Source organism: Neodiprion lecontei, chromosome 4 (genome assembly GCF_021901455.1).
Source record: "Neodiprion lecontei isolate iyNeoLeco1 chromosome 4, iyNeoLeco1.1, whole genome shotgun sequence".
Lineage (NCBI taxonomy): Eukaryota > Metazoa > Arthropoda > Insecta > Hymenoptera > Diprionidae > Neodiprion > Neodiprion lecontei.
Genome location: NC_060263.1, coordinates 38,051,690 through 38,075,962, shown reverse-complemented (window position 1 = coordinate 38,075,962; position 24,273 = coordinate 38,051,690). Strand labels below are relative to the sequence as shown.

Genomic DNA, 24,273 nt, shown 5'->3' with positions numbered 1-24,273 from the left:
TATCTCATTAAATTTATGCTGCTTTAGAGATTTCAGTACTGATAGCAAACCTTTACCGAGCAAATTTTTTGTAAAATGCATATGTAGAAGCCTCATACTGGTAATATAAAATGACAAACTGAGTGCGAGATTCTGTATCATTTTATATTTGATACGTATACTCCTATCACTCCTCACTGGCAATTCCGTTAATTATATTCTATCTTCAGTCGGCAACCCATATTTCGTTTATATTGCATGTGAGAAAATTTGCATCGGTATTAATATCCATAGGAACCTACTGATTACGACTTTCGAGAGTTTAATAATAAGTATAATTATAGTCTTTCTAACGATAAACAGTCCAACTAAATATCTAAATATTCTCTAATATAATATAGTGAAATTTCCAAATACAATAATACTAGTAAGTAAAGTATTGGGCGGATACGACTACTCCTAAGGCCTCGCTTATGAATCATTTAAAATTAATTCTTTAATTTAGTCCCATGCATTCACTCTAATAGTCTAACGTTAGATAGTAGGAGTAAATAAATTTTTTTTTTTTCTTCATTAGATCACAAAGCGATTCTTTATCGGATAGTGGAGATAGATTTTTTTACTTATTACTTTTTATAAATTTATAACGAATCAGGTTTTGACGAGCTTCGGTCGTCAAAAATTTTAATACTTTGATCACTTGCAGAGATATATCTATGTTTGCTAGTTTCTATAAATTTTTTTATGCTAGATATATGTTATATATATCCATCACCAAGACAAAGGTATAACTTCGCCCGTGGTTTATGATCTTCTTTTATTTTTCTTTGCTTTTTCCTTTTCAATAATTATTCGCCACTCCATTTACGAGGAATGTGTGCATGTGTGCTTTGTGGTTGTTATATTCCAAGAGCCTGAAACGCGAGCCCCTCCTTCCACAATCACAAGTTTAATTAAAGTGGCAGTATTTAGTTCAATTCATTAAAATCCGTAGATCAGTGTCTCTCAACTTCTGGATTCATGGTAGAATTACAAATTTGTCTATATCAATTAATCATCATGGTGTTATTAGGTATCGTATAACTTTATTTTTGAATCCAGTGTCAAGTTGAGAAATACCGCAGTAGACAATATTATTTATTTCCATTGCAATTGAAAGAGAGACTCACCCGGGCCAGCGGTAAATTTAATAGAGTTAAAACGCCAACAAGAAAATATCTTAATATTAATATATCGTGTTACTTCACTTAATAGGACATTTCTACTAAGATTTTTTTTCTTTTTTTCTTTTATAGCACTTTTTAATGTAATGTAACCTAAGTTATCAATGTACATAACAACGAATGAACAAACAGAGGCAATCCCCATCATTGAGTCGCCTCCTGGTTATAAGGTCCACCAAGGCTGTCTATTTCTTATGAAGAATTCTCGTAAATTTTTTTTTTTTTTCCAGTTTCCTCTACAAATTGACCTATTATTCTGATATTGCTTAAATCAATCGAAGCCCCTCAAAGGCAGGAAGCTTCTAAGCTTTGTGCATTCAAGTACGCATGACCAGATCTACAGATCTATCAAGGAGGATGTAAGTCACGGTGATGTGCGCGGGCGCTCAAAATTGCTTTTAATTCAGACTCAAGTTGTTTTTTGGTTCGTTCACTTACCGATCGGCCCCCTACCACAGGCTGAACGTTCATTCTTGGTGATGGCAAATCTATCGAGTGTTTGGCGCTCTCTCGGGTCTCATGACTTCGTGCGCGTCTGACAGGTTTTTTTGCCACTTGTATTTCCTCCTGCTTCAGCTCTGGAACCGAACGCTCTATGATTAGTGTAGTTTCCTGCTCTGGACCAGTCCCAATCACAGGTTCAGTCTCTGCAACGGATGAGATCCTGAGATCAATGTTGCTGGCTCCCCATTCCCTGGATAACTTTCGTCCGATAGCATTAGTCAGCTCGCTGTTCGGTGACAGTAACGGACTTTTGGACCGTGGAACACCGCTGGAATGTGGTGGACGAAGAGTAGCAAATACAGGGAATGATTGACCCCTCTTTGCCGGACTTCTCGAGGGTCGCGGAGTGGTTGCTCCACCTCCAAGGGAGTCTCCTCTCACCGGTACTTGCGGCCTCAAATTTGCACTCCCTCCAAAATGCGATCCGAGTCTGGGGGGCGGTGATCCCCCGTCACCGTGACTCAGTCTCCGACCCACTGTTTCTAGTGGGCTTCTTGCACGTAGATTCGTGTTACTTAACGTGAATTCGATCGGCCGCATTGGCTCTTCAAGACTAATGGGAGACAGTCCTAATCGCGAGCCCGACAAGTTCGTTGAACTTCTACTTTTTTCAGTTCGTTTCGGACTTCTGGGCATCAAAGGGCTTTTGCTACGGCTCCGTTCTCTACCTTTTGATGTTTTATCGTCTTTCTTTGCTACTCGACGTGATTCTGCATCTTTCGAGATGGTCTCAGTTTTTTCCTCCTGTTGTACCCTTTGTCGAATGAAAATACAGTAACAACGTTAATTTATGAACACTGTTGTATTTAAGAAACCATTGTTGATAATTGTTCTAGTCTATCGCCTGTTGACCCCATTACTTTCCAACTTAGTCGGAAGATCAGGCAAAAGGTAATAAAATATTAATAAAATTTTAATCAATTTATTAATGGTCAAGTATGGAGACAGTTCTGATATTTACCTCCGAATTTCCTGTATCATCTCAAAGAATTGGGCTTTACTTTTTCGTCTGCGACGTTGCTCGTGTTCCTTCTGGAACATGGGAACCTTGTACATTGCCCAATAATCATAAGGATTCAAAAAAAGAAATACTCACCCGCTTTACACTTTTTTGGAAGAGAGAAGTAATTTGTCCTTGTCTCAGAGTATGTACTAATTCTCTTGCAGCATGGTGAGGCGATACTAATTCAACGCAGTTGATAAATCTATATAACTTTTGGGAAAAGAACATTACGTTCCTGCTCCGCCAAATAGAGCTTCGTGGTCTGTGCCTTAGTCTGGGCAAGGTATATCTATAAAACAGGTGTTCTCCGGCTAAAATTACAGCACCAAGAACAACTCCTAGCCCAAGGAGACAAAAGACTCCCGCAACGGATGCTACGCCGAGTGGTCGGGGTTGCCCTCCAGTTTCAGGGTCAAGCCCAGTATCCATTCCTTCTCGTCCGCGAATGCAGGGCAAACCTCCGTACCACTTCTCCTGTAAAATGTCAAGTAGACCGTTGCTAGTGTAATTGGCTATGGCTCTAGAAATACTCTCCTTTAAGGGATGGCCTTTAGCTAGTGCCACCGCGTAGGTGTCCTCGTTAATAGTATCCCCAATTTTTTGCAATATGCAACCATTATCAGTAGCTCGATAATAATCCAAGATTGGTGTGTCCGCTATAAGAATATCCAATGTACCGTTCCTCAGTTTCTCTACTCCTTCCTCAACATTGGCTAACGAATACCGAGACATGTGTGACCATAATTGGCGATTGGCGCGCTGTACGTAATATTCTGCTGCCGATGCTTTGGGAGCTCCTACTCTTTGCGACAGTAACTGTAATCAGAGATAGTGACAGGTCATGAAATTTCAAAAATTGGAACCTGCCAAGTGCTCTGCATACATTCCGCTACTCACACTGCGGTCATGGTAGTTGCTCACAGCCGAATGAAAGAACAGACCTGCGATGAGTGCCGCAATATTAGCTGTGTACGAAGCAACGAATATAACAGAAAATCCTCCCCAAACATTGATTAAAAATTTGTTTGGCCATGATTTTGGAGCTTTGAATGCAACAAGGTGTCCACAAAGAAGACCCCACATTACCCACAAGGCAGAAGCTATGGAAAAGTTTTTGCTGCGTTGTCGGCCCCACGGATTGAGCCCAAAAGGGCTGAACCACTCATAAACTGCCACTGCCATTGCAGTGATATTGAGGGAAGTAAAAACTGCTATCCATAGTTCTGTACTAAAGGGCAGTAAAAATGCCAGCAACGGTATTTCAGATTTACGTTGTGGCGCAGCAAGGAAACTGACCCCACTGAAGAAGTAGGGGGTAGTAAAATCTACCACCTCAGCTCTTCTCGCCGAAACACTGAGGGGTGCAAATGCCAACTGAGCTTTGCCAGATGTGAGCTCACCCACAATTCCATTCCATTTACCACTTATTCCAATTCGCCTGCCAAACAAACCGTCTTGTGCAACGTACAACTCAAAGCGGAATCTAAGTTCCCGGGCAATGAGAGATAATAGATCCATACTAAGTCCGTAACAACATACGATCTCGTCACCTTGGCGGCAAGCTATACCTCTTAGGCATAGACCTTCTTGTAAACTTGTCGCCATTACAAAAGGCGGGGAGAGCGCAGTCACGATGCGATATGCTGGAATCCCATCTCCGGCTCCCATCTGATCAAGGTAGGCAGGTATAATTCCTCCACCAGGCCAGATTATCGTTTCAAGTCGAACATCTCTTCCTCCTCCTTTGATTGTGCCTACCTTCGTCCATTTCAATTGAGTCTTATTACCAGGGACAGTCATAGGCTGCAAGTTCAAAAGATGAAATTCTGATTTGTCCCTAGAAAGTTGTCGTGTGAATTTCCTTAGTCTACTCGTTAGCAGCTGTGAAACGTTTTCTCTCTCCTCGTTGGATAAAAATTTTGCATCTGGACGGGCAAAGCATGAGGGAACGAAGTAGTCTTTCCATTGAGCATCTCGGAGGCGTGCCAATTTTGGCCGAGTTTCAAAAATTGTTTGGTCCAATGCCTCTGAAGTGTCCCTCAACATTCTTGTCAGCGTTATATCACCGCTGTTTATTTTCATACTACCAGACCTCAGTACAAGCATTCCTATAGGCATCACCATCTTTGAATTCAATTCTTTATCGTCGGCTTTCGTGTCTTCGTGTTCCTTCATTTTGATACTTCTTTCAGCTCGACTTGTAAGATGTAGATCTTCTTTCCATCTAAATTCTTGCAGTCGATGTACGTCATTGGCCAAGTTTGGCAGCGTATGCAAATGAATATCATCTTCTAATCTAAAATTTGTGTGGATATCGATGTGCTTTATGTCATCGGTATTCAATTTCACTGTAGAGCGTGCATTGTGTGTACTACTTGAAATAGGTAAACTTGGTTCATTAGGTTTCAATTCCATTTTAAGGTCCAACCAGAGCCATAAGAACCTTCCTGCAAGCATCCCGTATTTGTTACCTGCAGCAATAATTCGGCGTGCAGTACTCAAATCACAAGCCATTACAAGAACACCTCCAGTACTTCCACCCTCCGCAACGCGGCGAAGTCTTTTACGTAAAGTTTGATCATCAGCTGGAAGATGAATCACAGATCTTGGTGTCAAAATGGACAAATCAGCCAAAAGTAGCTGATTTATTGGAAGCAATGTTACGTCAATTAAAAGCGTGAATGCATGCCAGTTTGCTTTATGCATTAAGGCTGCTGCCGCTGCACCCATTTCCTCTGCCCCAGTACCTAATCGACTTTCGAATTTCTCTTTCTTTCCCTGTAACGAAATCATTTGATTATCAGAAGCAATGTGCGAATACATTATTTTTCGGTTTATTTTAATTTTTAACTGAAAATGATTATATAAAATAAATCAGACTTACTAATTATTCAGCAATTAACAGCAATGGTCAAAATGTAGGATCTTAATTTTGATAACATGATTCTTAATTGTATGTACAAACCTGACGGAGAAAGTCTCGATGTGAGGACGGTAGCCATAGCGTTGGAACATTTAAAAATGTTGCAGTTGTGATGAGAAATCTGGCTGCAGGTCCTCCTCCGATGACTATGCTCAAAATTGTTCGGCCACCCTCGACAGCTGTGCAGAACTTATCCAAAAGTGCCAATGGGTATGAAAGAGAATCGGTTGTTGTAGGTGCTGTTGCTTCGACGTAAGAAACTTCCATTTTGCCTTGCGTTGATTCCAGCCTCGCATCTTCCCATATCTTTTGAATATCCATTTTCAAAGGGTTCTGGGGTTGCGTAAGGCAAATGACCAGCCTCCATGGTAAATACGGTGCCCTGAGTCTTACTTTATTGCCACTCCCCAATTTTTCAGCATCTGGTGTGCATGCAACATGCCTGTTGCCAAAAGCAGCGAATAAAAGAAGAAAGAAAATCCTCGAAGAGGAGGAATGCATCTTTTCTTGTTTACGACGTCGCTGTGTTGCCTTTTTTATTCCCTCTAGTCTATCCAACTGACGTCAATATCACGAGGCTTTTGTTTAGCCGTACAAAAGATTATTGGGTTTAACATTCTCTTGGTGTGTTAACGGAACACGCAATTCCTTGTAAAAAAATGTACTATTTTACATTTGGATTTCACTATTTTAGTAAATCTACCTTTGAGCACACTTCAGTGATGCCAGATCTGGGGGTGGTCTCAACAAAGCACTGGGATTGCCTCTCAACAATAACATATTAATTATTGATTGGCTCACTGTTACTGTTAATATACTGTTACTACTGTGTCCATTTGTTCAGCTGGAAGACTGTGGTCAGTCAATTGTCTTCTTTTAGACGTCTTACTCTGTGTGTGACAGCCATTTTTGGCCAGCCCCTCCCTTTACAGATTTCCACCCTTATTCCACACACCACTAGCGCACAAATATTCACCACTACTTGTGCGATCCACTTCACACGTATACAAGCATACCTATGTGTACATACACATATATATAGATATATGCACTTCCAGTTGCATGTACATCATACAAAGTGGGGAAAATTCAACCCCAATTGTATCTAAACCAGTGATGGTCAATTTATAAAAAGAAAACGAGGAGGGAGATCGACCTAATATGTTTACATTTGGATTTAAGTTTAATTTACACTGTCATATATACACGTTACGTAATAGTTTCATCTTGTCTCTTCTTTTAGTCAGGAATTACATCTGTTATCATTATTCAGGATTTGAATAATGAAGTCGCTTAGGCAATGTATGTTTGAGTAGATATTTTCTTGTGATTCGCTGTTATACATTACGATTAATTGTAAGACTACGATATCGGAATGCAATAAAGACGAGAATATCTTACAAGTAGCAGAATATCATTAATCTAGTTGATTATTAAAGTATCGTAGTTGAAGAAGATACGGACTAATTATTAACAATTAATATCAGTTGCTATAATTAACTAAACAGATTTTGTTGCGCAGCGTCATTTTCAAACGTACTCCAAGCGTTATTCAACTCCATGAAGATCAGCTTTGCTATATTCTCATTCGCTGTTCCAGCTTGCTGCAAAATAAATACAACATAATTTATTTTAGACATCTACAGAAGGTATTTCTACGAAATTGAATTTTAAATTCTGTATTCGAAACTTGTATTGATTCATATGAATTCCGTTATTGTTATACAAATCATTTTCTTGATTCCATATTTCAAAGTCAGAAAGCAAGTATGGTTTAAAAAGTATAAGTTTCAATTTCGAAGTCAAATTCTGTAAAGGTATTAGTACCTTATCAGGATGCACTGCAAGACAAGCTCGGCGATATGATTTCTTAACATCTGCAGCAGTAACAAGCTGATGCATTTCACAACGCTGCCATCTCTCTGCTTCTGGCCATAGAACAGTATGCAAAGAGCAGAGAAGGGCTCTTAGATTTCCTTTCTTGCCTTCTGTCCATTCAGCAATTTTTAGTCTATCAGGATCCATCGTCTTTGCAGCTTCAACTTTACGCATTTCATTTATTGTCTTCGGACTTTCCTTCTCTGAACGTCTCGTGCTGAAGAAATTATACCCCTGACTACCCAACAAATCTCCAAAAGCATCTCCAGCAGCTTTTGCAGGCTTAGTGCTGAATACACCAGTATCATTTCCTCCTGAATCACTCGGCAGTGGGGGCTTTTGAATTCGAGGGCTAGAATGTACGGGCGTGCTACCTGCAGCTGGACTTGCTGATTGTGGTGTGCTTGAATCTCGCGGTGTGCCACTCCAGCTGGAGTTTAATCCTGCACCTAATGATCCAGCTAAATTGGCAAACGGATCTTTGGTCTGCGCTGCAAAATTTGGTGTACTCGCATTCCGTGGAAAATTTTCTTCAATACTTGGACTAGTTGCTCCTGAGCCAACCCATCCACCTAAAAGATCAGCATTTCCACTACCTTGGAGTGGATCGAATAGTAGATCGCTTGTAGACGATTTACCCTGCTGATTTTGTTCAAACAGTAAATTACTTCCTGTAGAAGAATTGGTAAGAGCCTCAGTATTTATTATTTCCGCTTGGCTGAAGTCAGCAAAGCCTCCGAGTAAATCACCAGTTCCTTTACCGTCGCTGGAAAATATGTTCAAATCGGGATTTACGATAGTAGGAGCAGACGCTGGTGCCGGCGGTGCAGGTACACTAGTATCTGGCATGCCTAAATTTAATAAATCTGCTTCAAAGAATTTAGGTTCTTCGGTTTGAACTTCCTCTTGAGGTAGAGCCTCGTAGCACTCACTCTCATTAGGATTCTCAACTGATAATTGAGCTGCAGGGATTTGTTGAGAGATTTCCGCCGCGGGTACATTTGTTCGGAAATTTTCGAGAGTTTCTTCCATTTCAAGAGTGGAACCAAACAGCGGGTCGGGGATAGGTTTTGAAGATGAATCTTCATCCCACGGAGCAGGAGCAGCAATAGATTTTACAGGACCATCGGTTACGCTTATGTTCAGGGTGACTTTGAATCTTCCCCCGAGATCCGGGACGTCATCAAGGTCCGGTTTTTCGAAAATCATGACACTTTCTTCCGATGATATGTATCCCGTATGAAATTGCATGGATGCAATTTTGATACCCATAATTCGTCCCAACTGTTGTCGAGCGTGAAAAACGGCGACAGTGACATCTCCTTTCACCATTGCATCTCCCAATACTAGAACTACTTTTCCTTCCATGACACCAAATAATTTCATATCCTCATAATCAGGTCGTCGGGTCGAAAATACCAATGTCCCTCCACTGTAAATTTCTACATAAGGGCGGCAACCATCTCGTGCCCGAGTAAAAAGAGGCACTGGCTGCAGCAGGAGAGATCGTAGTGAAATTGGTTTGGTATGTGGACAGATTCCTTGAGCGAGTGATTTCATGTAGTATAGACTTCGAAGTTCTGATGGTTGCATCAATGGAGCCTGACAACGACGAGTCGTAAATAATGCTATAGCTTCTTCGCATGTTGCCAATGCTCCGGAATAGAGAAGCAGAGCACATGCAACTGTAGCACTTGCACGATAGCCATCCTGCAGGGAAAAACAATTTTCATTGAAATGAATTGTTACATAATCGAAAAGTCTACGTAGAATTCGAAGAAAGAGGTAGATATGAATGCAAAAATATTGAAAGCTACACTTACTGTGCAATATATAACGACAACGTGATTAAAATCAGCATCTAAATATCGATATATGTCTTGGCATAGTTGGTAGAGAGCTGATAAAAGCGGAGTGTTTGATTCGGGAGCAGCAAAGACAAAAGAGCAATCGATGTGCTTCCCTGGTAGTCTAGCTGAGTTTGGTCGTCCCCTGGATAAGTTGTACAATTGTATTTTAGCCGGGGGTGGATGTCTAGCTTGAAGAAAAGCTCTAACATCTTCGACGTGGTTAGATCGATATGCAGATTCAATTCCATCTGCCGGGTATGGCATGATCAATATGCGAGACGTCAAGTAGCTCGCATCTAGCTCGGTCCTTGCCATACTCTGCTGAACCGTTTGCATCACCTTATTTGAAGTATCCTTTAAATTTCGAAGAATACTTCCTGCTCCTCCTCGTAATGAGCTAAACAAACCAGAAGGTGGGGCAGCTGCTGACCTGGAAGGCAAAGGTTGAGCTGGAGGAGGTCTCGACGGAGGGACTGCTGGAGGTGGAGAGGGCCTAGGTGGAGGAACGACTGGCGGGGGCATGGGTCTCGGAGGTGGCGAAGGTTTGGCTGCAGTAAGGGGCTCAATGTTGGCTGATTCCCGCGGGTCAAAAGAATTGGACTCGGCAATAGCAGCAAGACGTTCCAGCAATGTAGCAGTTGTCATTCGTTGAACAGGTGAAGACTGCAGGCACCCTTTTATGAGATCATGAAAACAGGCCAGACGTGGGTTGGGCGGAAGCGGAGGATACCTTGCATTCACTATAGCCAGTTTGTTACTATCTGGAAATGGATGTCGCAGAGTAACAAGAGCATAAAGTACACATCCAAGGGCCCAACAGTCGACTGGGGGACCTATGGGCTCATTATTCCATGTATCCATAATCTCAGGAGCTCTATACATTGGCGTTGTAAACTTTGCCATTTGCTCTTCAAGCATAGAACGTCTCTGCGCGCTCCAAGAGACGTCGGGTAATATTTGCTGAGTAGTAACGCTTCCAAAGTCACATAATTTTATCAGGCCATTAGCTCCAATTAAAAAATTTTCTAGTTTTATGTCTCTATGTATAATCGGCTCTGGTTGAGCATGCATGTGGTGAATGGCTCTTGTCGCTTGGTAAGCTATACGACATATTTGAGGCAGAGTCAGAGTATTCGCAGGAACATTTCGCAGAAGATCGGCTGTCGTTCCTCCGTTGCATAATTCTGTTACCAATAAGTATTCACAGCTTTTTTGATCCTCTCGCTGAACTCGCTGAGCGCATAAGTATTGTATAATATTTTGATGGCCTGATAATTTTTTCAGGGTATCTATTTCTTGAATGATTATGCGATTAGCCTCATCATCAACAGCGATGAGTTTCTGCCAAGCCAAACAATAAAAAAACAGGTCATAAATGGTACCTGTAACTCTGACTTGAATGTGCAAACTTCTTTTATGTGAAAAAAATTAGACAACTTTTTGACTAATTTTACATAGTGTAATTTGACAAGTCAAGATTTAGTGATAATGCAATACCAATGAACTTCTTACCGAATGTAAGACATAAATTTGTAAACACGGATGTAGCGGAGTAGTAGTAAGTGATATTCAAGGATAATACAATAATAGCCCAAAAAAAATAAAGCTGAATAAAACTATCTCTTACCTTTAGAGCATATTCTTTTCCCGTTGCCACATCCTCTACAGCATAGACCATTGCCCATCCACCTGTCAAACCGACATTTGACAGATGTCAACAAGTAGATATAGCCATTGATTTATTTAGACAAAAAAGATGAGATTTAAAAGTAGATAATAAGCATTAAGTTCGGTTGAATCCGATATAACAGGTAGTTATTGAAAGGATGAACTGTTTTATGTGGGATTATTAATTCAGGCGAATCAAAAAAAAAGATGTGAACGATACGTGTACAACTATGTGAAAAAGTAGGCGGATTTGACAGGGAGATTTGCTCACCCTCGGCAAGCAGTCGCGTCACCCGTAGCTTTACATTGTTGATTTCAATTGTCTGGCCAACGTATTCGTCGGAATTTGTTCCTCCGTTTAAATAGCCAAGGGCAGATCTGAAATAATCTGACATAGTTGCCCCTCAGCCCTTCTGCCCACTTCAGATCACAGTGGTGCAGGCAGCTAATCGTAAGTGTGGTTCTGCCATATTGGCTTTATGACGTCACGGGACAAGTATCGATACTTCTCTACCGACAGATCGAAACAGAGGCGCCACAATACACGACCGATTCATAGACTTTGACCGATTGTAGGTTTGCTTGCTTCATCGGCTCACACGGTCACGTCAAGAATAATCTTTGGATGACACGTGGAGGGCGTTTTGAATATAAATTTTTCTAGCCAGTTGATTAGTTTTCCATTCCACGTCATTAATTATATGATGTAAAGAAATGTTACATCGTGATCTATATGATGTTTATCCATAGAGATATAAGAATAGAGTACGTGAGCCACAGGAGCGCACATAAGTGAAAACCAGCACGTGATAGAAAGAGAGAGACCAACTAGGGTGTCTGGTTGTCTTTGTCTAATCACGCATGTCTGGCGTGCCGAAGGATATATGGCCGAAGGTTGTTGACACAAACATAACCTGCTTCGTACTCTATTTGAACATGATTATACCAAAAAAGAAGGTTGGTGTTCCACAGAATATATCGATGAAGTAGTCAAACATATTAGCGATTCTATAGTATTTTCATTAAAGAATAAAATTCATTGTAAACAGTGCGTTGCTATGATAGAAAAGAATACGGATAATAGCAGCAATTCCAAATTAACTCAACTAAAAAATCGTGGAGGCTTGCACTTTGCATCTGACGACGTAAACTTTATTTGTATTAGTGCTGGAAAAATTTTACGTCAAAATCGACATTTAAAATTTTCTTCAAATATTATGGATTGAGTTGTCTCGGAAACTCTGAAAATATTACCAAACACGATATTAGATGGTGGTAAACATTCTTTGTAACAAGATCCCTTGAGTGACCACAGACATAAATTGATTTCACTTATATTGTATATTAGTTGATTTAAATTATACTAATACTACTATCCATAGTCTTACATTATTTTTTTATATACTTATGTTTTCGTATTGAGTGCGGCCGAGACTCGCCTGCTGCGCATTCATGATTAGACAAAGACAACCAGACTCCCTAGTTGCCGTCTCTCTTTCTATTGCGTGCTGGTCGTATCGGCTGACTCACGTACTCTATTCTTATATCTCTATGTGTTTATCGCGTATATGTCAACATCTTTGTGTATTAAGTCTATGGTCAACCACATCTATATATGCGAGTGTATTCAATTCAGCCTCGATTCAGTTAATTCAGTTCAGCTTTTAGTTATAGGGTGCCCATGTCGATGTCGACGTTGACGTATACACCTCAAAATATCCTCAAATGCGAAGAGAGCTCAACAGTCCCATTCTATACGCAATTCTAAAGAAACACACTCCAATAACTTATTGTTTAACGCAGAAATAAAGAAACAGCATGAATTCTATGACTTTAATATTGCGATTTCGTAGAATCCGTGCCATTTGTTTACTTCTACGTTAAGTGAAACTTTATTGGAATTTTGTTGTTCAGAATTGCGTATAGATTGGGTCTATTTAGCCCTTTTTTGCGTTCGAGATGCGTGGACTCCGATATTTGAAGATTAATACGTCACGTCGAAATCGACCGGGACACACCCTTAACACTTGTGTTCGTTGTGTGTTTAAATTTTAATTTCAGTTTACTATTTTCGTTCACACGTGGTGAACGCGCACATTTATCGTTAGATACATTGTTGTTGATAATTATACTTAGAGATTTGCCTACTGTCTATTTTCTTTTTTCCCAACGTCAAACAAAATACAGAAAATTAAGTATTATATGCATCCCAAATACTAGCAAAATTCCAAAAATTATTCTTATTTATTTTCAAATAACAACATATCCACTTATCAACTATATTTACATGGATTTTGAGCTGAAAACACTCATTCTATCAGACAAGTTATAATTTCTGCGTATATATGTATATATATACACCTTGTCATTTATTTTATTTACAAGCCCACTTGCTGATGATTTGTTCAATAATCAGTCATATTCTGCATCCTGCAACGGGAGAACGAAAAAAATAAAGAATGAAGATAAAGCGAAAAGTGCGAAAAAGTTGGGAGAAAATACGGTACATTATCAAACAAATATACAGCGCGAATTCAATGATTTCCAAGATTAATGGAATATATCAGCTTGTCTAGCTACTATTTATCCTCTTTTCCACAGTGATGTGATGATTGATCTACTTACGTATCTTATGTACGATAAAAATGTATCGTAGATCATAGTCATTAGATTTGTATAGATCACACGATACTGTATAGGAACCAGTAGGAAATTAATAAACTGTACAGGAGGCCAGAAGCACCAGTCGATCTGGAAGAATATAATGTCCACACATTATAAGTTTTAGTTCATCAATAACACTTAAATACTGGCAGACCAAATTTGAAAATTTACTATCAGTGTTTATTCATTTTTAAGCTTAACAGACTTTGAATTGATGTTTGCAAATAATGATCACTGTTCACCTTCCAGGTATCCAAAAACTTTAGCGCAACTTCATTTTGGATACTTCCTATTTCATTATGTTCCAGAGCTCCAAGACCACAGAAAAAAATTGCGAGACATGCAGGACTGGCGATGAATTGGTCTGCAAGTATTTTCTTGACTAAGGAAACTGCATCTTTTTTGGGAATCGTTCGTTCTAATATTGCATAAAAGTAGTGATGAAATGGACCCTGTATACTGCCAACTATAATCATATTTTTTGTTCGTATATAATCGTGGACATATTTTTTATCATTATCGTCAATATTAGGTAGAGTTATTGAGTTTATTTCATTATCTATTTTAGTTTCTGAATCGAGCTTTAACAATTTTCCGCTCTGCAAGGAAACACTCTCGTTTCTGCTGCATTGTTTCCAATGCTCATGTCCCTGTTGGAAAAGATCACCGAATCCCATCATTAAGCCGCAACTCACAGTATTTGTCACTAACAGGTACTTTCCTAAAGAACAAAGTTTGTCATATCAGCAGATTTCGATTTCTTAAGAGAAATAGAAATATTGATTGAGCCAAGTCCAACTATTACTCAAATATACATTCGAACGTGTCATGTTAAATTTCTGTTTATAGTCAAATAGATTCACCCTCATTGTCAATTATAATCTTTGAAACTTTTTCCTTCATATGATTGAAATTTCTAAGAATATATCAATCCTAATTTTACTTTTCAGAATACCATTACACATTCGGTTATTGTAACTAAATCCTTGTGGCCTTGACTCAGATTTGGATGAGTTGTTGATTGCCAAAAAAAAAAGATGCAAGGTTACTGCTTGTATTAGGTAACAAACTAACAGACAACTGCTAACAATACAACTCATTATACTTACCAAACAACTTTCCAAGTATACCCATTTACCTAGCTGTCCAGTGAAATATTGAATAATTGGTAAATCTTTCAATACTATCTGATGGACTGCATAATTTTTTATTTGTAAAGGGATGGGGTAGCTGATATCAGTGGGAATGGATTAAAATTTTGTTGGATTAGCTGAATATACAAGGGTAGAAATAAGTGTAACAAGGATTATTCTTATTTTATAAGCCTGTGTTATCTGATATGATTCTTAATTTTTTGGTGCTTGCGTAGAGAGAAAATTAGTTGAATTTGGTGTGGCATAACGTTTTGAAATTGATCAATTTAGGTTATTGAATTTTTACGTTATATGATTATGTAATACACAGGATAACTCATATGTTCCATCTCGCGCCAAAAACTGAATCTTACTAAGATATTTCGACAAGAGTGCGTTGATAAATAGACTCTGAATCGCTGTCAAAAACGCCGCGTTTGCGCGCTCGCGCCAAGGTCGATCATCATTATTTCGAACACCTACTAAAACCTGTAGTTCTTGGCGTGACAGGTGCATCCACAAATTATTACTTTTGGACTGTGATCTCAATTCTTGTCGATTGTGCGTCAAGAGAGGGGAAATTGCAGTTTTGTACGGAAATCCGACGTTTTATCTGTTTTCTTTGAACTACTGATACAATATTACTGTTCTGATACGTTTATTCGAGGATTCTGAATTATATACCTTGTTTTAATAAAACAGGAATTAGCATTAGTTACTATCGTATTCTAAAACTGATGTTTAATAAACTGTGTCAAATTTCCCGAAACATTGATTGACTCGTCAACATGGTATCAAATGTTGAGTTATTTTTTTAAGTTTAAATTGATGTGCAATGTTTGACAAACTCTTTTCATGAACCGCATTGTGTCGAATATGAGCAGAGGTTTTTTGTAGTTGACAACACCGTCAAAATATCCATTTGATGTGCGGTTACCTAAGAAAAACACCCTGAAATACTGTCTCAGAATGAGGGGCTGGTTTATACTCTGATATAATACAGTATTTATCGACAATGGGACTTTCTTGTTCATTGTTACAGGAAATATGTCATGTACTTGCATCACCCTATTTTTCTAAAGGAACAAACTTTTATATAAAGTTCAAGCTGTTTATTAGGTCTTAGAATTTTCGAAGTTTTCACAAGTCTTAAATAAAGTTTTTGTAAATTACTTCGCAGCAACAGCCTTGGGCTTGGGTACACCTTCCCTGAAGCCGTTCCTGCAATAAAAGATAAGATATTGTAACAATAAAATCTGAGAATAAGAAACTCATTACATCAATTGCAATGCATTCATGAATTTGTTTTAAATATGATGGATTCAAGTTTTTCAACGTCGTTACTTGCATTTTGAGTACGGTAAATCAAGTTCCATTTATGAACAAAAAAAAAAAAGAAACAAACAAAAAATAACTATTATTTGTCAAAGAAAAGGTATAAACTCACTTGAACTTGCGTCGAACGATCTTAAGGTGACGCATGCGGCCAGTCCCAGTCGTCTTCCTCCTTTTCGCCTTGATCGACCAGTTATCTTCAAAAAAAAAACGGACATAAGTAAATAGAGATGGTATTATTACAAATTAAGATAAAAACATTACATCAAATAAAAACAAATGGAACTACCTGATAGATTATAAAACACATTAATTACTGCTAAAAAAGCAACGGTTACATCGTAACTGTCTACAATATTACTTGTGAGTAATAATCAGTTACATAAAATAAAAGTTCTGAATATTGAAGCATCCAATTCTGAAGGCAAAAAAATAATATAAATGTAAATGTGAATATAAATAAAGTGATCATACAAATTACCAGTGATTCACCTAAATAATATTAATGAGGAAGGTTACGAGTTCAGAGTATGATTACTTTTTCTAGAACTGTGTGAATCAGGGGAAAAACGAGTGGTCAGAAACTTACATGACCGCATCTTTCTCTGAGGATATCCACACTGAGCGCATTGCGACTTTTGGATGTGGTATGAGCTACGTCCACATCTCCTGCACAGAGTGTGTGTCTTGTTACGCCTTTTACCAAAGCTGGACGTTCCCTTCGTCTGTAAAGAAAATTATGAAACGTAAACAGACGTAGTATTTGTGCATAACTACCGTATGACGATTCTGAATAATTCTGTCAGAAGAAAATACCGCATGTAACTGCACACAATAAGGATCCTAACCTCCCCTACTAAGGAGAGTTAAACAATCTCTCATTTACGGAAATTTAACAGTAAAACTACAAAATTATTTTCGAACAACAGAGCATTTAAGAGTTGTAGAGACTTATTTGTCACTCATTGAATTGTGGATTGCTTTTAAATAATTGGATTTGAATTTATAAATTACACGCTTACCATCTTGCACGAAGGCTTCCGTGACGAAGGCTCACTTGAAAAGAGGAGATGTGCGTGTTCCTGAATCGGTCTCGCTGTGAGCCGCCGCTTGGAGGGGAGCTGCGAAACGATCGCAGCGCGCGGGGTGGCGAGTAGTGAGTTGAGCCAGCGTGTGTTGTGATAGCATTTTGTATGAGAAACAATAGACGGTATGTGGAATTACACTTGTTGTGTTGTTAACTGCAAAAATAACGGTAAAACTAGTGATTATATATTTTACAAGTTTCCAACTGCATCACATAAAATAGTTCAAAGGCAAAAATGGATTGCTGCTGTGAAAAGAAAAAAGTAAGTAACATAACTTTACTTTCGATGCCTTAGTTTTCTATATTTTTAAAATCAAGCCAACTATATCAATAGGTGAACTGTTATGCTATCTGCATGAAACACTATATGTATAAATACATAAGTATTATTGTTTTTTACTGTCCTGATGGTTCAAAGTGGAGTCCAAAAACTCATCATGTAATATGTAATGCTCATTTCATTGGCAAGAAAAAATCAGATGATCCCGCGAGTCCAAGCTACGCGCCAACTCTATTCCCTCCAGTTTATCATGCAAAGCAAGTAAATGAAAGAGCTGTTTTGAGCAGGTAAATGTATGAGAAGTAAAAAAATAATTATAAAATTGAATAATATATACATCGATATTTATATAATAACCTATGTATCTATTAATTATAGGTACAATCGACTCATGAACCGAAGAAAGACTCTTCACAAGCATAACATCGGAGTGAATTGTGATACTGGAAATCAAGTTAATAACGACCCCAACAATGTTGTCAATAATAGTGGATGTGAACCTATGGATATAAGCAGTGCCGAAGTCATTTTAAAAAGTGATCAAGAGTGTCAAGTAGATTTTGTAAGTTCTGCTGGTATCGAACAAACAAAAGCTTTCACTTGTAACAGATATATTTACATGACTAACTACTGCGATGCTGAAGTTCAAACTGAAATACCGGAAATTGCCACTCTCAAAACTATTGTGAATAGGAAAAAAATGAAAGATGAAGAGGTACAATGCGGCACATCGTTAACAGATAGAGTAGATAAGTCGGTTGGTTTTAACAAGGCTATAGTTGAACAAAATAGGAAACAGCGTAGTTTCTGTGGTTTTCCATCTATTAAGACCGATGAAGATTTATTAGATATTGCTGGAGTGAACTTCCAGAACTTTAATTTTTTATTATCTAAAACTGAAAACCCATCGGAAAGATATACAATAACAAGAGAACAGAGGCTTTTAATTTTTTTAGTGAAAATAAAAACTGGACTGACATTTTCAGCCATAGCAATTTTCTTTGGTTTACATCGGTCAACTATCTCCAAGATATTCTTTTCAACTTTACAATATTTGAATTCGTCAACTGCAAATTTAGTGTTTTGGCCAAGTAGAGCTGCCGTACAGAAAACTATGCCGGAATGTTTTAAACCTCAGTACTCTAATACTCGGGTTATCATAGACTGCACTGAATTCAAGATAGATGTTCCGTCAAGTGTTGACGACCGTATTTACTGTTACTTTCATTATAAGAAAGGTTTTACAGCAAAAGTACTGATTGGAATCACACCATCTGGGTTCATCTGTTTCAAATCGAAAGTTGCTGGCGGTAGAAAAGGTGATTCCCAATTAACTATTGAATCGAATTTGGTAGATTCATTGGAAGATGGTGATGTGGTTTTAGCAGATAAAGGTTTTCCTGAAATCAGATCTATCATTGATGCAAGTGGTAAACGAGTATTACTTATTATGCCACCATTTTTGGAAAAAAAATCAGAATTTTCGAAAGAAGAAACAGATCTGACTTACAACATCGCAAGAGTTCGAATTCATGTAGAAAGAATTACGCAACGACTTAAAACATATCAAATTTTGTATAAAATTCCAGAACATTTGTTCTTTTGCATCGATAATATTATTCATGTTATCTGCGGCTTAGTAAATTTACAGCCACCAATTTTTTCTAATAAAACAAAAACTATCAAGTAGAATAATAGAAACCTTTATTCGTAAAAGGTAGTGGTTTTCATTGTGTATTTATTAATATTATATTGCTACATACTACTGGAGTTTCAACTCGTTATTAGTTTCAACTTTTCACTTCACTGTTACAATGGAAATATCACTTATTTGATAATATTTTGCTGATTTGGATATTTATCAGTATGCCTCTAATGTAAATTAACACGCCGGCTATTTAGCTTTTGAAACCGCTAGGTGACGGCACGAGCGAGGCTCACAGCGATCCGCTGCCTGCAGTTGTCTCAAGATGCCCACATTGAAAATATTTTATCAAGGTCCGAGTTCGTAGTCTGGGTATAATTTCAAACCCTATGCCACATAAAGCCCGCGTAAATTTAAAATTTCCCACGATCGTGGACAGTACAATTTACATGTTCAGTCAACGGTGTATTTATCTACTTATATTAGTTTTTTTACCATTTGAGTTATTTTTTTCTACCAGAATGTCGGATGCTAAGCACTAGAAGAACAATTCATGTTTCCGGGGGAATATAGTGCCCACATCATACTACAATATTCGAATAATCAACTAGCAATAACGTATAATTAGAAGTAAACAAATTATTTATTTCGTAGTATTTGACATCATTAAAATACAGAGTTGCGAATAACGTTACTTTCTCAAATCTTTAAATTTCCATTAGATTACCAATATCGGTCAAAACTTCATCAGAATGCCGACTACCAGCTGGTACCGTATGATTGGCTCCTACTATACAATGATTTAGCTCGCAGCCTTCTTCGACTACACTGTCATTGCATAATATGCAATTGTTAATTACGCATCTGAAAAACAGACAAAACAGTGAGTGATTTATTTGGGTTTACTTTATTATTCAAAAAAATGTTTTATATTACCCTTCTTTGACCATAACGTTTTCCATTACAACGGAGTTTAAAACCCTTGTTTTCGTTTCTATAACTGCACTTGTACCAATGTGACTGAGCTTCAGTGATGTCTTTTCACTGATTGATGCATTATAACCAATTGTGCAATTTTCAACTTGGTTGGTTTTGATCATTGAATCATCAAAAAATATCGTTGGCGCCGCTGACAGAATAGCCCACTTTTCATGAATCTGAAAATATAATCAACTTAAGGCGTAATATAATTAGTAGGCTAATATTACTTCAGCCCATGTTTCTGAGATTTATGTTTTATGACACAGCCCCTCAGAGGTCACCAAGAGTGGGAACTGTCGGCACAAAAATTATTGTGCAAAAACCAACAAGCCATAACAGAGCAAATTCTGGATAACCAACTTATATTAATTTCTCAATTATGTAATGTAGAATGCAAATTTCCATAACAGAACAACCTACTACTGCGTTTGCCAGTGCGTACATATGTATGTTATTTGCTCTAAATCCAAATTTGGTATTTTGAATAAAAGCATAACATTTTATCAAATCTTCGTTATAAGCATTCTCCAAATTTGTCGAGTGGTCATTGAAGGGCGACATTTCACTGATCAAAACATCTAGACGTTTTTTCCGTTTGCTCAGAGCTTTGTCCGTTACCAATTTAAATATATCTCTGTCAGTGTTTTGTTTCATGATAGATGTACTTTTTTCTATTTTATTGGGGTTGTGTGTCTGCGCTGATTGTTTCTTGATAACATATGGCAATAATTCACCTTTAATAGAGCTGATGCTTCTGTAAAAAATAAACAAAAATTAATCAGTACTTCGGTAGTAAGGTAAAAATACACTTGTGGCGTTAACTGATCGTTACTCTTTTACTAAAAGACATACTTGTCAATTAGTAGACAATCCAAAATCCATTTATGGATGATATATAAGTGTATATCCAAAAGATTTGAGTTAATATTGAAGTTTGTATGTTTCTTGTACAGTTTTCGTGATATATTTATCTTTTCTTCAAAATCTGATGCAGAGGCGAAAAAAATTAATCGATTAGTTTCATTGTCTATTCCAATCAAATCTCTCTCTGGTTTTGGTTTGCTCTTTGGTCCAGGATTAATCAATTTGTCAGAAAATGTTGGAAGTTGGATCAGCATAGAAATAATGATTGCTGAATGTCTTCTATAAGAATTGAAAATGCCACTTAAATCGATATTCATGATCAAGTCGCAAGGGAGAACAATGATGTCTGTGTAGAACTTCTCATGGATTAATCGGAGGACGTCAGCAGTTCCTAGATCGTCCCCACCTGGGATTCCAACGAAATCACATCTGAGTCTAATATTCAATTTGTCTATAGCTAACGCTATTTCATTTTTCCATTCTTCTTGTACCACAACAATGACTTCCATGAACCCGTTACGTGCTAAAAGTTTTAGGGGATAGTAGAGCATGGGATAGTTTCCAATAGGCAACAAGCACTTGGCTCGACTAGCTGTCAATTCTGTCATTCGGGATCCTTTGCCTGCAGCAAGGACTACAGCTTGAAATTCCATTTGGCGCCACATGTTGTGTCATGCGATTCCAGGTGCAAAGGGTCTGCAATGTATAGGGTTAGATAAATTTTAGTGTTGCCGAGAATTTTACTATAATTAGACAGTACTTCCTGACTTTTCTGTGTTACTTATTAGCTGGCACAAATATAAACACTTATGACACAACCATGTGAGATATTACCTATTACAATTTAATGTGGTCAAAGTAGCAGTTATATTAGCCACTTCATCTGTAGATTAATTTTCTTGGATGTTAATGGAATCAAGCTTAAGAATTCAAAGTTATACGTATCATAAATAACATTGTAGTAAAAGAAAATGTATATCAATTATAAGTACTAACAAAGAGCATCACTTTGGTGTCCTCCTCTGATTTTGTTGCCACTCATGTATGTTGTAGAATACTGAAAACTAAGAAATGTATTTTTTTTTTGAAGTGAAAAAACGTTTTGATCTAAATAAAATGTTACCAATTAAAATCAATTTAATTGCCAAAACCACTCTTGTTTGATCGCTATTACAAAATATTACATTTATATTATATTATATTCTTATGTTGCATTCTTATGATTAATATTACATATATTAACAATCATGGAATGAAAAAATTTTCAAAGGTTACGAGCTTTTAAAGCAGGTATATCAGAAAAATAATATATTATCTGACCACCCCATAGTTAATAATATTCTTATATTGCACCAACATCCTTATCATTTACCAACACATTCAATTTTAACATGTCTTGTATACCATACGATATGTGATTAAAGAATAGGAATCTCTGTTTTATTGTCTACGTGCGTGCGTAAAAACAAGACCCTTAACATGAAAATATTATAAAATAAATTAAATCATATGTATTGAATCCGACTACAAATATTTTGAACGGAAGAATGGATTTTTACATATCATTCATATAGACATAATGCTAATGAATTTGTTCATATGGATCGTTGTTTAAAAACAAGGAACTGACAGTGAATGAGCCCATTTAAAAATTATGCTCTTACCTAGCGTATAAAAAAAGCACGGAAATTTCTCTAACGTACAAATATAAGTATTGATACCCACCCTCACTTGAGGGGTAGTCTATCCTCTTTGCAGAGGTAGTTTTTAAGTATGCAAGAGTGCGCATACACAACGTTCGTGTTTTCAATCTAATGGCATCAGCCATATCAAAATAAATTGGCACATGTTTGATACCCTCCCACATGCCTAATGATTTTATAATGTGATGAAACTTCAACTATGAGCTGACAAATATATTTTGAATCAGCAGATACATTTTAAACAGATGGAAGATGGCATGTGAAGTAAGTTTATGCAGCGGGCAGTTTACTCCCTTGACTTTGCGTTTTTGAAAAACGCAAAAATACATGAACTTCCATTTTGTTTTTTCTATAAAATGGCATTGGTTTCATTCAATTAGGTCCACGATTTTTGAATGGCGAGTGCAAAAAAAATTGAGGGACGGTTCACCCCTCAACTTTATTTATTTTGTTTCAATATGTATGGTAGTCGTCACAATGATTAACATGAAAAACATTTTCAATTTCGGTTCATTGAAATCAGCCGATTGCTTGCGGGTGAAACTGTCAAATCGCCCCTTGAAATGCCTTACTTTGGAGGGTTATTTCACCCTTTTAAACCGTTTTTCCGCCGATAAATTAAATACACTTCTTTTAATTTTCAAGGTTCAACATCATACATGCGTTGCAACGAAATCAGAGGGGGAAACCAGAGTGATGTTCCTTCTAAGTACAAGTATCGATTCTAAGAATTGTGGATGTTCATACAATTTCTATTTCTATCATTTTCAGAAAAACTTACTAAATATGGAGAATTGATATTTTCTTGACAGACAGGTTAACTCATAACTATTATTGACATCACCGAACAATTACCATCTATTTATACTTTATTCTTCCGTGTGACGCTTCCCTGATCGGAAATATGGTGGAAATATGCCAATCCTGATGCCTCTGGTGCCAATGAATTAGTCCATCTGTCTTCGTTTGTTTATACCCGTGGCTGAGGCATTGAAGATAGGTGAAGCCAAGGTATTTTTGTGTAATATCACAGGTGGTATTATATAGTCACCATCTTTATCATTTGTAGGTTAGTAAACAATACTGGTAACGAATGTGTGCTTTCTTTGTAATTTTTGTACGCTACAGCCATATACATACATCGTTTGGGGTTCTTTTTATATCAATTATAGCACGTTTTTTATTTGTCATCACATATTATATCAAATACTTGTTCAACAATATTTTGCTTCACAAATTTCTACCCTATCGAACTGGATCTTCGACGTACGTTGATATGAATTGTTTTCGCTCACCACGTCAGGCATAAATTTGAACTTCACTAGCAATCACAAGCGAGATCGGCTGGCTGTGATTTGTATTTCGGCCTACTTTGGCAGAGAAAATCACAGGATCGAATTAAGTAACAGAAGTCCTACGTCAATATTGATTGTAATAAAAATTTCAGGAATTTTGGAGTCACTCGATTTAGAATAAATTGGTGCAACAGTGCCAATCTAGATAGTGCTGCACTCTGTGTGAAGTTTCCACAAAATACCCTTGTAGTTGCTTTT

At 37.5% G+C, this 24,273-nt stretch overlaps 6 protein-coding genes and 1 long non-coding RNA gene across 13 annotated transcripts; 2 read left to right on the top strand and 5 right to left on the bottom strand.

Moving 5' to 3' along the window:
- Positions 1-1,381: 1,381 nt before the first annotated feature.
- LOC107225675 lies at positions 1,382-6,600 on the bottom strand. 4 transcript variants are annotated; one of them, XM_046738787.1, is made up of 6 exons: positions 6,336-6,600; positions 5,675-6,280; positions 3,607-5,487; positions 2,803-3,525; positions 2,668-2,738; positions 1,382-2,460 (listed from the first exon to the last, which is right to left on the bottom strand). In XM_046738787.1, exons 2-6 carry the CDS (start codon positions 6,131-6,133, stop codon positions 1,551-1,553), a joined length of 4,044 nt encoding a protein of 1,347 aa, XP_046594743.1. In that variant the 5' UTR covers positions 6,134-6,280; positions 6,336-6,600; the 3' UTR covers positions 1,382-1,550. The 4 variants fall into 4 exon arrangements, with proteins under 4 accessions (XP_046594743.1, XP_046594744.1, XP_015521701.1 ...); XM_046738788.1 differs by having other exon boundaries at positions 5,675-6,210; XM_015666215.2 differs by having other exon boundaries at positions 5,675-6,600.
- A 196-nt stretch (positions 6,601-6,796) lies between these two features.
- On the bottom strand, positions 6,797-11,965 carry LOC107225665 (cyclin-G-associated kinase). Its single transcript, XM_015666204.2, has 5 exons — positions 11,300-11,965; positions 10,988-11,049; positions 9,334-10,701; positions 7,460-9,220; positions 6,797-7,236 (listed from the first exon to the last, which is right to left on the bottom strand). The coding sequence occupies exons 1-5, from the start codon at positions 11,421-11,423 to the stop codon at positions 7,129-7,131; spliced, it is 3,423 nt and encodes a 1,140-aa protein (XP_015521690.2). The 5' UTR covers positions 11,424-11,965; the 3' UTR covers positions 6,797-7,128.
- A 1,420-nt stretch (positions 11,966-13,385) lies between these two features.
- LOC107225669 (mpv17-like protein 2) lies at positions 13,386-14,938 on the bottom strand. Its single transcript, XM_015666207.2, has 4 exons — positions 14,802-14,938; positions 13,935-14,413; positions 13,654-13,779; positions 13,386-13,458 (listed from the first exon to the last, which is right to left on the bottom strand). The coding sequence occupies exons 1-4, from the start codon at positions 14,824-14,826 to the stop codon at positions 13,441-13,443; spliced, it is 648 nt and encodes a 215-aa protein (XP_015521693.1). The 5' UTR covers positions 14,827-14,938; the 3' UTR covers positions 13,386-13,440.
- LOC124294203 lies at positions 13,396-15,174 on the top strand. Its single transcript, XR_006904140.1, has 2 exons — positions 13,396-13,531; positions 14,001-15,174. It is a non-coding gene; the product is annotated as an uncharacterized LOC124294203 (long non-coding RNA).
- Positions 15,175-15,922: 748 nt separating this feature from the next.
- On the bottom strand, positions 15,923-17,314 carry LOC107225670 (60S ribosomal protein L37). Its single transcript, XM_015666209.2, has 4 exons — positions 17,183-17,314; positions 16,750-16,885; positions 16,273-16,357; positions 15,923-16,046 (listed from the first exon to the last, which is right to left on the bottom strand). The coding sequence occupies exons 1-4, from the start codon at positions 17,183-17,185 to the stop codon at positions 15,995-15,997; spliced, it is 276 nt and encodes a 91-aa protein (XP_015521695.1). The 5' UTR covers positions 17,186-17,314; the 3' UTR covers positions 15,923-15,994.
- A 31-nt stretch (positions 17,315-17,345) lies between these two features.
- On the top strand, positions 17,346-19,217 carry LOC124294107. The gene is made up of 3 exons (XM_046737984.1): positions 17,346-17,509; positions 17,666-17,814; positions 17,906-19,217. Exons 1-3 carry the CDS (start codon positions 17,483-17,485, stop codon positions 19,215-19,217), a joined length of 1,488 nt encoding a protein of 495 aa, XP_046593940.1. The 5' UTR covers positions 17,346-17,482.
- Positions 19,218-19,795: 578 nt separating this feature from the next.
- On the bottom strand, positions 19,796-23,788 carry LOC107225639 (translation initiation factor eIF-2B subunit gamma). 4 transcript variants are annotated; one of them, XM_046738793.1, is made up of 6 exons: positions 23,502-23,788; positions 22,014-22,081; positions 21,006-21,713; positions 20,574-20,907; positions 20,109-20,329; positions 19,796-20,036 (listed from the first exon to the last, which is right to left on the bottom strand). In XM_046738793.1, exons 3-6 carry the CDS (start codon positions 21,680-21,682, stop codon positions 19,880-19,882), a joined length of 1,389 nt encoding a protein of 462 aa, XP_046594749.1. In that variant the 5' UTR covers positions 21,683-21,713; positions 22,014-22,081; positions 23,502-23,788; the 3' UTR covers positions 19,796-19,879. The 4 variants fall into 4 exon arrangements, with proteins under 4 accessions (XP_046594749.1, XP_046594750.1, XP_015521654.1 ...); XM_046738794.1 differs by lacking the exon at positions 22,014-22,081 and adding an exon at positions 21,852-21,937; XM_015666168.2 differs by lacking the exon at positions 22,014-22,081 and having other exon boundaries at positions 23,502-23,786.
- Between the last annotated feature and the right edge of the window lie 485 nt (positions 23,789-24,273).

Bases quoted from the DNA above. Each gene is read 5' to 3' on its own strand.
- LOC107225675 (XM_015666215.2), bottom strand. From the start codon at position 6,133: ATGCATTCCTCCTCTTCGAGGATTTTCTTTCTTCTTTTATTCGCTGCT. The intron at 5,488-5,674 runs GTTTGTACATAC...ATTTCGTTACAG, and splicing joins ATCGAGACTTTCTCCGTCAG to GGAAAGAAAGAGAAATTCGA. The intron at 3,526-3,606 runs GTGAGTAGCGGA...CTCTGATTACAG, and splicing joins GCAACTACCATGACCGCAGT to TTACTGTCGCAAAGAGTAGG.
- LOC107225665 (XM_015666204.2), bottom strand. From the start codon at position 11,423: ATGTCAGATTATTTCAGATCTGCCCTTGGCTATTTAAACGGAGGAACA. The intron at 9,221-9,333 runs GTAAGTGTAGCT...TTTTCCCTGCAG, and splicing joins TTGTCGTTATATATTGCACA to GATGGCTATCGTGCAAGTGC. The intron at 7,237-7,459 runs GTACTAATACCT...TTTATTTTGCAG, and splicing joins TTGCAGTGCATCCTGATAAG to CAAGCTGGAACAGCGAATGA.
- LOC107225669 (XM_015666207.2), bottom strand. From the start codon at position 14,826: ATGGGTATACTTGGAAAGTTGTTTG. The intron at 14,414-14,801 runs GTAAGTATAATG...TTTGTTCTTTAG, and splicing joins TATACTTGGAAAGTTGTTTG to GAAAGTACCTGTTAGTGACA. The intron at 13,780-13,934 runs GTGAACAGTGAT...ATATTCTTCCAG, and splicing joins AGTTTTTGGATACCTGGAAG to ATCGACTGGTGCTTCTGGCC.
- LOC107225670 (XM_015666209.2), bottom strand. The intron at 16,358-16,749 runs GTAAGTTTCTGA...TTTTTTTTGAAG, and splicing joins TCAGAGAAAGATGCGGTCAT to ATAACTGGTCGATCAAGGCG. The intron at 16,047-16,272 runs GTGAGTTTATAC...CTTTTATTGCAG, and splicing joins ATCGTTCGACGCAAGTTCAA to GAACGGCTTCAGGGAAGGTG.
- LOC124294107 (XM_046737984.1), top strand. From the start codon at position 17,483: ATGGATTGCTGCTGTGAAAAGAAAAAA. The intron at 17,510-17,665 runs GTAAGTAACATA...GATGGTTCAAAG, and splicing joins GCTGCTGTGAAAAGAAAAAA to TGGAGTCCAAAAACTCATCA. The intron at 17,815-17,905 runs GTAAATGTATGA...TATTAATTATAG, and splicing joins GAAAGAGCTGTTTTGAGCAG to GTACAATCGACTCATGAACC.
- LOC107225639 (XM_046738793.1), bottom strand. From the start codon at position 21,682: ATGTGGCGCCAAATGGAATTTCAAGCTGTAGTCCTTGCTGCAGGCAAA. The intron at 20,330-20,573 runs GTAGGTTGTTCT...TTATATTTTCAG, and splicing joins ACGCACTGGCAAACGCAGTA to ATTCATGAAAAGTGGGCTAT. The intron at 20,037-20,108 runs GTAATATAAAAC...TCTGTTTTTCAG, and splicing joins AACGTTATGGTCAAAGAAGG to ATGCGTAATTAACAATTGCA.